The following is a 12,086-nucleotide window of genomic DNA, read 5'->3' on the forward strand; positions in this document are numbered from 1 at the left end:
AAGACTCATCCTCTATTTTGGCAAATTTTCTTATGTTATTTCATCCATAATTTCTTCCTCATTTTTTTCTCTGTTCTCTTTTTTGTAACTCTTATTAATCCAATCCACTGTTGGCCCTTGTGCATTGATCCTCTAGTTTTCTGTTATTTCTCTCCTGTTTTTCATTTCTTTTTTTTGTCGTTGTTCTAATTTCTGAGAGATTTTTCTTCAACTTTATCTTCTAATCCTTCCATTCAATCTTTATTTCCCCAATCACTTTTTAAATTTTCATTTTTAATTTAATGTTTTATAAACAAAATATATTTTTATATCTCAGAAGAGTCTAATTAGTTTTTAAAATTAATTTACGAAGTGTTTTCTTGTATGTCTTGCATTGTCCCTGTTTCTTACAGCTTCCTTCATTCTGTTTGCTTGTTTGTTTTGATCTTTCTGTTTCACTGTAGAGGCTTTCCTCAAATGTCTGGTGATTTTTGGCTATTTATATTTAAAAATAAATCACTAACCATTTCCCACTGAAAGGAGCCAAGGTTTCTTGGAGAAACGACTAATTCTAGGTCTGGGGCAGGAAATGTACAAGGTGAGCCTAGAATATCTCCTCACACCAAATAGTAAGGAAGCAAAGACCACTAGGGTCATAGTGTCATAGGCCCAGGAGCCAATTTGAAGAGGCCCCCTACTGGCAAAAGATGGGATAGTCATGAGAGATAACTGCAATGGGTTGCAACACCCACAATGTTTAAAGCCATGAGTCTGTAATAATAATAATAATAATAATAATAATAATAATAATAATAATAATAATAAAATTAAATTAACTGATCATCATTGACAGATACTTCCAAGCCAGTTCATTATTTGAAAACTGGTGAATAAAGACAGAGTATCAAATATTTATCCTGCCTTTTCTATATGACTGTATCATTGGGTAATCAAATAGGAGATGAGGAGAAGTTTCTCTTGTAGAAGTAGTCCGGCTAATATACTGTAACACCTAAAGAATTAATGGATCTGGGAAACAATCATCAATGGCTGCTAACATTTAAAAAAAAAACAGAGAAAATCAGACACTATGTACCACCTAAAAAAGTACACAATAACACCTCTGAAGTAACCTTGCCAGAATCTAAACTAAATAAAGTCTTTAAATCTAACAATCAATTCACAGATGATACAGGGAACAGAGGAATACATTAAATTGTACCATTTGGATTACAATCAGCAAAGTCAGGATTGTGGGAAACACTATAGGACAAATGACCAGTTTTCTTCAATAAATAAATTGCACAAAGAGAGAAAAAGAAATATTGTTCTAGCCCCGTACCCCATCAGTGTGATTTCACCTTTCCTGGAGTCTCCAAATTTGGAGCTCACCAGTTGGGTCTTTAAAGAAAGGGTCTTAAAGCAGGAGGCATAACCCTCCAGACTTCAGACAATACCACAAAGCTACAGTAATCAAAACAACGTGGTATTGGCACAAAAACAGACAGATGGATAAGTGGAACAGAATAGAGAGCCCAGAAAAAACCCCACACCGTAGGGTCAATTAATCTTTGACAAAGGAGGCAAGAATATAAAATGGGAAAAAAGTCTCTTCAGCAAGTCGTGCTGGGGAAGTTGGACAGCTGCATGCAAATCAATGAAGTTAGAAGACACCCTTAACACCATGCACAAAAATAAACTCAAAACAGGTTAAAGACTTAAACATAAGATATGACACCATAAAACTCCTAGAAGAGAGCATAGGCAAAACATTCTCTGACATAAACTGTACCGATGTTTTCTTAGGTCAGTCTCCAAAGGCAATAGAAGTAAAAACAAAAATAAACAAATGGGACCTACTCAAACTTACAAGCTTTTGCACAGCAAAGGAAACCACAAACAAAATGAAAAGACAACCTACGGACTGGGAGAAAATATTTGCAAATGATGCGACCAACGAGGGCTTAATTTCCAAAATATACAAACAGCTCATGCAACTCAACAACAACAAAAACCAAACAACCCAATCGAAAAATGCGCAGAAGACCTAAATAGACATTTCTCCAAAGAAGACATACAGATGGCCAATAGGCACATCAAAAGATGCTCAGCATTGCTAATTATTAGAGAAATGCAAATCAAAACTACAACAAGGTACCAGCTCACACCTGTCAGAATGGCCATCATTAAAAAGTTTATAAATAACAAACGCTGGAGAGGGTGTGGAGAACAGGGAACACTCTTACACTGTTGGTGGGAATGTAAACTGGTGCAGCAGCTATGGAAAACGTATGGAGGTTCCTCAAAAAACTAAAACTAGAGTTGCCATATGATCCAGCAATTCCACTCCTGGGCGTATACCCAGACAAAAGTATAATTCAAGAAGATACATGCACCCCTATGTTCACAGCAGCACTATTTACAATAGCCAAGACATGGAAACAACCTAAATGTCCATCAACAGATGAATGAATAAAGAAGATGTGGTATATATAGACAATGGAACGTTACTCAGCCATCAAAAAGAATGAAATAATGCCATTTGCAGCAACATGGATGAACCTAGAGATTAGCATAATGAGCAAAGTAAGTCAGAAAGAGAAAGACAAATACCATATGATATCACTTATATGTGGAATCTAAAATATGGCACAAATGAACATATCTACAATACAGAAAGACTCACAGACATAGAGAATAGAGTTGTGGTTGCCAAGGTGGGGGGGGAGGTGAGGGAAGGAATGGGAGTTTGGGATTAGCAGAGGCAAACTATTATATACAGGATGGATAAACAACAAGGTCCTACTGTATAGCACAGGGAACTATATTCAATATCCTGTGACAAAACAAAATGGAAAAGAATATGAAAAAGTATATATATATGTATAACTGAGTCACTTTGCTGCACAGAAGAAATTAGCACAACTTTGCAAATCAACTACACTTCAATAAAATTTTTTTTTAATGAACAAAAGGGGTCTTAATCTCCCTTTATTGGGGGAGGGGTAAATGGAGGAAGGGATTACTGTGTGGGATGGGACAGGAGATCTGGGTTCTGACCTCTCAATTTAGATAATTTCAACAATTTCCCCCTTTTAGCCTTGTACCTCATCCTCACATTCCACAATATCCAACACCCCAATTTCTGAGGCCTTCTGGGGAGTCATCACGCTTCTCTGCCATATCTCTCTCTGTAAACTGTTCTGCTCTACTAAATTGGTTATGATTTGCTCCATCCATTTTCCACCTTCCCAGAATACATTTAATCTCTTCTCTACTGACATCTCTTTTGTTCTCTCTGTCATTGCAGTTCTGTACCTTCTAAAATTTCTCACTGTCCTTTTAGTGAATTTTGTGAAGGAGTGGAGATAAGATGTGTACGATCAATCGGCCATGCAGAATGCCTTAAACTAGGACTGTCCCAGAAATTCCAGGATGGCAATCTCTAGTAAAGAGAAACTGCGTGGTTTTCTGGTATGGGGAAAGCAGTTGAGACAGCCAGGAACTGGATAATCTCCTTATAGACTCAGCAACTCCCCTGGACACCAGAGACGATGGCTGAACGTTAAAACAGCTGAGCATTAAGTCCACCACTCATCAGAGTTTAGATTTCAAAAAACTATGGAGCTGCCAGCTTAGTTTGGACAATGTGGAGACAACTAGAAAAGAGCTCAGGATCAGCCTCACCATCTGCCCAGGCGCAAACAAAGCCCCATGTGCATCCTGATGCATATGTGCAGAACAGTCCCCATGTCCGCACATGCAGGACATGTGGCAGCCCAAGATCATAAATCCATTGCAATTAGGCCTCCAGCCACGTCATCCTCTGGAACTGCTCTGGCACAGGTGGCTCATGAGCTCCTGATTGACAAACCCAAGTAAGCTTATTATTCAGCAGCCCCCTGACACTGTCGACCACTCGCCACCTTTTCTTTCCCACAACCAGTTTATTAAGTTACAGTGATAAATAACAATCACTGGTGAGCTGATTTGGTTTCCCCTTCCCTTCTGCAAGCACGGGCGTGTGCACACACACGCAGGCACGCACGCACTCTGCCCCCTCTGCCGCTACCTGCATCTCTCCTCCTTTGTTCCTTAGAGACTTGAGAAGGAAGCTGGGTTTTTCTATTTTCCTTAAGGAAGAGTAGTTTACACAAATTGTTTAATAGGGGTTAGGTACTTAGAAGTCCTTTTAATGGACACTGGTTTGCATAAACTGTTTGCATTTAGATTTTTCTTTAAGGGATGTTAATTATTTAAACTATCAATAAAGCACTGAGGTTTACGTTTGGTTAAATCATACCCTGGGGCCACGTGGGAGGATCAGTTGGCTGTAATGGAGAGTTATTACTGCGTGTGTGCCCCAGGCAGGATGGAGAGTAAAGGAAGCTGGGCTGGGGAACGGGGAGGCCTTGACCCTGTCTCCTCTTTTCAGCAAAGAGGTGCAGCTCATTTTTAGCACTTAGTTGCTGTGAGTCAATTGTGATAGCAGATGCTGTGGACTGAAAGCTTATAAACAGGAACCCAAAGCCCCAGACAGGGCAATGGAGGAGCGCTCAATGAAGTCCAGCTTTCATGGTCAAAAGGCAGGGCTTTCTCATCAGAGAACAAACCAGGAGACCAGAGGCTGAGGTCGGCCTCCTGCCTGGTCGAGGGGATGCTGGACAGCCCGCCCTAACTTCTCTCTCCTTCCCTTCTCTTTGTGGCTAGGTGGTTCCCCCTATGGTGGGGAAGTGGGGATGTGAACATGAATTGTATTTATTTATCTCCTTAGTTCTGTTACAAAGAATCCAATCTGAACTCCTGGAGTCAGGCCCTAAGAGACACCCTGGGAAGGTGGTAAAACCAATTCCTGGTGCAGTTGTGGCTGGTCTGCAGAAAAGCCTTCAGAAAAGCCCCGGCGGCCCAGCCCCTGCCTCAATCATGAGTGATAGGGCTGGCAGAAGGTACCTTCCCATGGCTGAGACCAGATCCACACAGAGCAGAATGAACCAAACGCCAGGCCTCAGCATCAAGCCAGAGGGTCCTAACATCTGGTAAGGTACGGGACCCAGGACCTGCAGGTCAACTGTCAAGGACACCTGGGGAAGCCGAACCAGTTGGGCAGCATCTACAAGAAAGGCCTTAACATCCTAGAGCAGTGGTTCCTATATCTGGCTTCACAAAGGAATCACCTGGGAGCCTTTAAAAATCCCAGTGCCCGGCTGTACCCTAGAACAGAACCTCTGAGGCATCAGTGCTTTTTAAAGCTCCTCTGGTGATTCTAGTGGGCAACCAAGGGAGAACCAGTGTCTAGAGTCAGGCTAGCTCCAGTCCCATCCTGATTTATGCTACCCAGCTCTGCAAGCCAGAAACCTAGATGGCACCACTGTAGTCCAAGCCTTCACTAAGCCCTCCAGGGCTGCCACCTTCCCAACTCTAGGGGTCACCTTCACACAGAAGACAATGTGCCTGGTGCTCTGTGGAGCCGTGCGATGCTGTGACGCTGCATGATTCTGCCACCTGCAGATCATTTCCTTTCTTCTCTCCATCCCCACTCTGCTGCCTTAATTCAATTCTCCCCATCAATCACCTGGATTATTGCCGTTTCTCCTAACCAGTTCCTCTGCTAATCCATTCTCTGCATTGGGCTAGGTGATCTGAACACCAAATCTGTTCATGCCACTTCTCGGCTTATACCTCTTTGCCTTCAAAATAAAATATGGACCCCTCTGCTCAGCCATGAAGACCCTCTGTGATGTAGCCTCTCTCTCTTCCTGGGCCTCATCTCCTACCTTTATCCCACTCCCACCCCATGATCCTGCCACACTGCCCCCCTCGGTGCTCCATGCTGTTTCACACCTTGTCTCCTCCTTAGCTGCCTGGCCAAACCCCATCCTTCAAACTGCTGCCCAAGGGCAGCTCTCTGGGAAGACTTTTCAGACCCTGCGGAGCCTGGGGGTTCCTCATGCCTCTGGGCACCTGGCACCTGGCATGCACCCCTTCTTACATGCTTCCCACAGCACTGCCATTATTTCTGTGCATCTGTCTCTCTTTCCCCACTTTGGCCACTCTACTGTTCCCAGAAGACTTTCATTTGCAGACCATGGGAACTTAATAAAAAGCCAACTGCCTCCTGAGCACAAGGCAGGACCCTTGGATCCACTTCCTCCCACCCACTTTGGACCATCTCTGCACTGGCTGCCCCCAGGCCCTGACCTGCAGGGTTTGGCATCTTGGCTTCATTTCCCATGGAAGTCACTTGGAAACTAGGCTCTGGCTGGGCTGCTTGTGACCGAGCAAGCTGGCAGGACATGGGATGCTGCCTCTGGGAATTTACTCCACCTTGCTCCAGCCCAGGCCCCAGGAACATGTCCCATCCAGGAAAGGGAATCATTTATGATCTCTTGTGTGCTTGCTCCTTCAGGCAAGGGACAGAGCCTGATTCACCTTTGGATCTCAAATGCCTAGTACCATGCCTGGGATTGGACCCAGCGTTTAGTAGGTATTCCATAAATGTTTGTTAATGTTTATTAATGTTTATTAAAAATGGATAAATGGAATTTCTTTTCAATTTCCCCTAGTTCTTCCTGGCTCCTCCTTTCGGATGGTCACACCTTTTCTGCTCCCTGTGGAGCACATCCTCTGTGGCAACCAGCTGCAATGGCCCCTGGGGGTCTAGACCCAGGTGCAGCTAGAAGAAACTAGACCAGAGTGTCACACTAGCTCACCAAGGAGGTCTCCCCTTCCCCAACTGCCCTTCGTAGTGAAACACTATACCAAATAGCCCAGGCCCTGACTAACTCCTTGTACCATTCTCTAATTAGGTTTTGTGTATCCCTCATCATCTTTTCCTGGTTGTGCTGTGAGAGAGGCCAGAGACTCTGCTTGTCTTATAGCCCCTCCTCCTCCAGCTCACTTTTGATACACAGCAGGTGCTCAAGGAACACTTGATCACTGGAGACCAGCAAGCCTCCCCTGGACACAGGAACTGAGGCCCTCCCCTCATTGATAAAGAGATGGCCTTCCTTTCTCTAGAATGTCCAGCCTCTGCAGAGATGATATGGCATCTGTTTCTCAATCTGGGATAAATGTTCTGGATCAAGGAGTCCCATCAAAGTGCCTCCCAAAGCACTTAGGGAATTATGCTGGGGGAGTCCTTCTTGGCAGCAGATAACAAATCAATCGCAGCTCAGTGAAAATGCTGAGCTACAGTGGGATCACTCAGGCCAGGCTAAGAAAGGAACCAGGGACACCCTTTCCCTCGAGGCCCAAACCCAGAGACCCTCCTGTGGATTTAGCAGCTGGACTTAGCATGACCAGCCGTTCCAGTTTGCCCAGTACTGTACTGGTTCTAGTGAAAGTCCTGTGTCCTGGGACCCCTCAGTCCAGGCAAACAGGAGCACCTAGCTCCTGTCCTCACAGCGCAGGAGCCCTGCGTGTGCCCCCATGTTCCTGTGGCCGCGCCCCCACTTCCAAATATCTTCCCAGCCATTACCCCGACCGCCGGTGTGAGTCCACAGCCAGTGAAAAGAACACAGGGCTCCTGATTTCAACCCTGGGGGTTGAATTCTGAATCTCGCTCCTTGTGCTGCCCTGGCCCCAGCCCCCAAATACCAGGGAAATTACAGGGAAGGGAAGCAAATGTACCTGAAGGAGGGAGACATTGGCAAGGCTGAGTCTGAAGAGGTAGTTCCTGTGAAAACAGAAACAGAGATGGTAAGTCAGGCTGGTTCTGCAGATAGGTCTCCAGGAACAGCTTCCTGGCTCCTGCCTCATGGGGTGCCAGGACTGGGTGCCGACTGCAGACGGCTGACAGTGGGCTGACCCCAGGGAGAGCTTCACCTCCATTTGCTCATTTAATCTGCACTGCCACGCCGGGAGTAGAGAGAAAACTCCATTTTACAGATGAGGAAACAGTTTGGGTAAATGGCCCAAATCATAGAGATAGTAAGTGCAGGAGGTGGGATTGAAACCCAGACGCATCTGCCCCCAAAGCCCACGCTGTCTCTGTTCCCCGCCATCCCAGCAGGCCCAGGGCAGAGCCTCCCACACCCCTTTCCCAACCATGGAACCTGTTTCTGTTCAACATAAAGCCTCATGGAGCTCTTGTGGGGACCCAGGCAGGTCATCTTCCTCCTTCCCTCGACTACCTCCCTGACCCACTTCCCCTCCTCAGACAGGCCAGCCATCTGTCCTGGCTCCACGCCCTGGGCCCCTGGAGTCCTGTCTGCTTCCTCATCTCCTGCAGTCCCTCCTGCGGTCAGTGACTCTGGGTCTGACCTTTCCACGGCCACCTCCCTGGACCAGCCTGTCTCCTCTTGCCCAAACTGCCCCTCTGCCACCTCGTGGTTCCTCTCCTCCACATCGCCACCTGCACGGGGCTGCCAGATTCATCCTCCTCAAACACTGCTTTCATCATACCAGCCTGCTGCTCGAAAACCTTAAATAAGGAAACATATCCACACAAAAACTTGCACACGGATGTTTATAACAGCTTTATTCATAATTGCCAGAACTTGGAAGCAACCAAAATGTCCTTCAGTAGTTGCGTGGATAAACTGTGGTGCATCCAGACAATGGAATATTATTCAGTGTTAAAAAGAAATGAGCTATCAAGCCATGGAAAGACGTAGGGGAAGCTTAAATACATACTACTAAGTGAAAAAAGCCAATTTGGAAAGGTTATACGCTGTATGATTTCATTATATGATATTCTGGAAAAGGCAGAACTATGGAGACATTAAAATGATCAGCGGTTGCCAGGGGGTGGGGTGGCGGCGGGGATGAACAGGCAGAGCACAGGGGATTTTTAGGGCAGTGAAACTACGAGGTATGACACCCTAATGATGAATACATGATATTATACATTTGTCCAGACCCACAGAATGTACACCACCAAGAGTGAACCTTAAGGTAAACTCTGGGCTTTGGGTGATGATGATGTGTCAGTGTAGGTTCATCAGTTGTAACAAATGCACCTGCGGTGGAGGCTACTGGTAGTGAGGGAAACTGGGCCTGTGTGGGGTGGGGGTGCCTGTGGGAACTCTCTGTACCTTCCTGTCAAGTTTGCTGCCAACCTAAAACTGCTCTAAAAAAATAAAGTCTTAATTTAAAAAAAACAAAAACACCTTGAATAATAATAATGATGATAGCATCACTACTATGACTATCGCCCACTTACTGAGCGCTCATGGTGTCAGGCGCTGCTGAAACTGCTTTGCACGGACTCTGGAGCCACAAGGCACTATGCGTGGACTCGGAGGGTGGCAGGACCCCCAGGTCAGAGAGCCACATGAAAGTGATTGCAGGTTCAGAGTAGCCCCTGTGGCAGAGGCAGGGAGAATTCCAGCTCAGCCACTTGCTGGGGGCCTTCTGAGGGGCTCAGTGTCCGCATCTGTAAAATGGAGAAACTAATGCCTGTCATTCTTATTTCATAGGGCCGTGGAGACAGAGGAATGGTGTGACGTATGTTGAAAGGCTTTATTAATGTCAAACAGATGTAAAGTTTGGGTTTTCCCTAAGAATTTTCTTTCCTTCTTACATCTTCTTCCGGCCATTCCTCTTGGTTCCTGAAGTTTTCAGGAATGATTGCTTTAGAGAGATCTGGCCTACCTTAGCTGTGCTGAGAAATGAGGGGAAAGGTTGTAGAGTGGGCCAGAAAGAGAGGGAGAGGCCCTGCTGAATGAATCCAGGGGCCTGAAGGAGACACCTCTGGCTCTGGGTCCAGGACCCACTCGGCTGCTTTTCTGTTCTGGTGGGCCTCACTAGGGGACCTTGGCTCCAGGCCTCTGAGGTCCGTCCCCAGGCCCCTCCTCTGCCGCCACCCTCCCAGCCTGGGGACGGACGGGCTCCAGCTTCAGGCTCTGCCCCAGCTGTCTGCTCAGGTAACACAGGCATCTGCTCACAGCTTTAAAAAATTAGGGGAAACATTGCATCACTTTATTCATTTTTATCTCAACAAAAATCATTCATCACAACATCGAAGTCTGCTTCCCTGGGAGATAAGAACAGAGAGAAATCTCTGAAGCTTGACCCATCCTAAACCCCTTACGCAACAAGGCGGGGTATAAACGAATAAAAAATTTCCCTAGCCTGAATTCCAGAGGCCCAGGGGGTCACGGAGAAGGAGGAAGGAAAGAAGCTCCAAGAGAAAGGGGGAGAAGAAAGAAGCTGAGGACCCACTTCATTTGCTGTAAGGGGTGCAAGGGACCTGGTCCAGGTTTTCCCCCGGTTCTCTGTGGGCATAGCCAGGCTCAAGGACCCAGGCAAAGGGATGCCTCCCCTCACCCGCATGTGGGGGAGGAGGAGGATCAGGAAGAGCAGTGTGAGCACAGGCAGGTGACTCAACCCTCCCGCGTTTCAGTTTCCTGGTCCACACAATGGGGATAATCATAGAACCTACTGCCTGGGGTTACCGTGAAGATGACATGACTTATTACGTGCCTGATTTACTACACGTTTTAGATGTTTTACTACACATTTGGTACATAAAATAGTGCCTGGCACATGGCAGGTGCAGAATGAATGGCAGCTTTCAAAATGCTTCCACAAGGTTCAGAGAGCAAAGGCACCAGGATTTTTAAATTTTATTTATTTATTTATTTATTTATTTATTTATTTATTTATTGTCTAGTTGATTTACAATATTACAGTAGTTTCAGGTGTACAACATAGTGATTCAGTATTTTTAGAGCTTATACTCCATTTAAAGTTATTATAAAATATTGGCTTTATTTCCCTGTGCTGTACAGTTTATTCTTGTGGCCTATTTTTTCTATACACAGTAGTTTCTCTTAATCCCCTACTCCTATCTCGCCCCCCTCCTTTCCTCTCCCCACTGGTAACCACTAGTTTGTTCTCTATATCTGTGAGTCTGTTTCTGTTTTGCTATATTAATTCATTTGTTTTATTTTTTAGATTCCACATATAAATGATAACATTCGGTGTTCGTCTTTCTCTGTCTTACTTATTTCAAAGGCATCAGGATTCTAAAAACTACATATGTAAAGCTGGTGGACACTGAATCAGGTGGAAGGATGGCATTAATGTCAGCGTCCTGACTGCAGTGTTGTATTATGGTTATGCAAGATGTTACCACTGTTGGGGGGGAACGGGGTGAAGGATATAAGGATGCGATCTCTGTATTATTTCTTACATCTGCATGTAAATCTACCATTATCTCAACATAAAAAGTAAAACAATGATTCTCTTTGCTGGGAAAATAAGGTCCACACTCTTGTATACTTGCATATGTAGAGATTACTTTGGAGAGGACATGCAAACTCACCACAGGGCATGCCTCCAGTGAGGGGTCCTGCTTGGTGTATAGCGGGCTGGCCCTGCTTTTCACTTTTGTACCTTCTGAATGTTATACCATAACACATATCACTGATGCAAAAACTTATCACTAAGTTAATTTCAAAATTAAAAAAATAAAATGCATTCCGCCCCAGCTTCTTAATAGCCCTGTGATGTTGGCAGCATCACATAACCTGGACTTTACAGATGAGGAAACTGAGGCTCACAGGTCAAGACCACCCAGGACAAGAATGCAGCTCATCTGGTCCAGAGCTCTGTCCTCGACTTGCCTCCTTTTCACGTGGCAAATGAAGGGGTGGGGCCACTCAGGAAAGCCCAGAAGTCAAGGATGGTCAGCTACACAGTGGAGCCTGGAGGCGTCCAACCCAGTGGCCATCCTCCCTCACCCCAGACCTGCTGAATCAGAACCCCTGGGGCGGAGAGCTTCTGAAAAACACCAGTGCAGTTGGAGGTGGTAACGTGGGTTGGCAGAAAAAACTCTAGCCCTGAGGTTAGGGGACCTGGGTTCTCGTCCCCAGACTCTGTTGTCATCTTGCTACGTGGTCTTGGGAAGGTCACCTTCCCCACTCCAGCCTCTGCTTCCTCATGTTTAAATCGAGGACAGTTGGATTAGGCCAGTGACTCTGAAACTCCAGTGTGCATCAGGCTTACCTGGAGCGCTTGTTAAAACACAGGTTGCTGGGCCCCACCTCCAGAGTTTCTGACTCATCAGGTCTGGGGTAGGGCCCAAGAATTTGATTTCTAACGAGTTTCCCAATGCTGCCGATGCTGCTGTTCCCACTGGAACAGACCATCTCTAAGCTCCC

General features: G+C 45.8%; 1 protein-coding gene across 4 annotated transcripts in view; it reads right to left on the reverse strand.

Moving 5' to 3' along the window:
- SEMA5B (semaphorin 5B) overlaps positions 1-12,086 on the reverse strand; it is a 118,912-nt gene that overhangs the window by 23,091 nt on the left and 83,735 nt on the right. For all 4 annotated transcript variants that reach the window (XM_061194255.1, XM_061194257.1, XM_061194254.1 and 1 more), the window contains one exon: positions 7,609-7,654. In XM_061194255.1, coding sequence (XP_061050238.1) covers positions 7,609-7,654 — 46 coding nt within the window. The remainder of the gene's footprint in view (positions 1-7,608; positions 7,655-12,086) is intronic.

Source organism: Eubalaena glacialis, chromosome 6 (genome assembly GCF_028564815.1).
Source record: "Eubalaena glacialis isolate mEubGla1 chromosome 6, mEubGla1.1.hap2.+ XY, whole genome shotgun sequence".
NCBI classification, from domain to species: Eukaryota; Metazoa; Chordata; class Mammalia; order Artiodactyla; family Balaenidae; genus Eubalaena; species Eubalaena glacialis.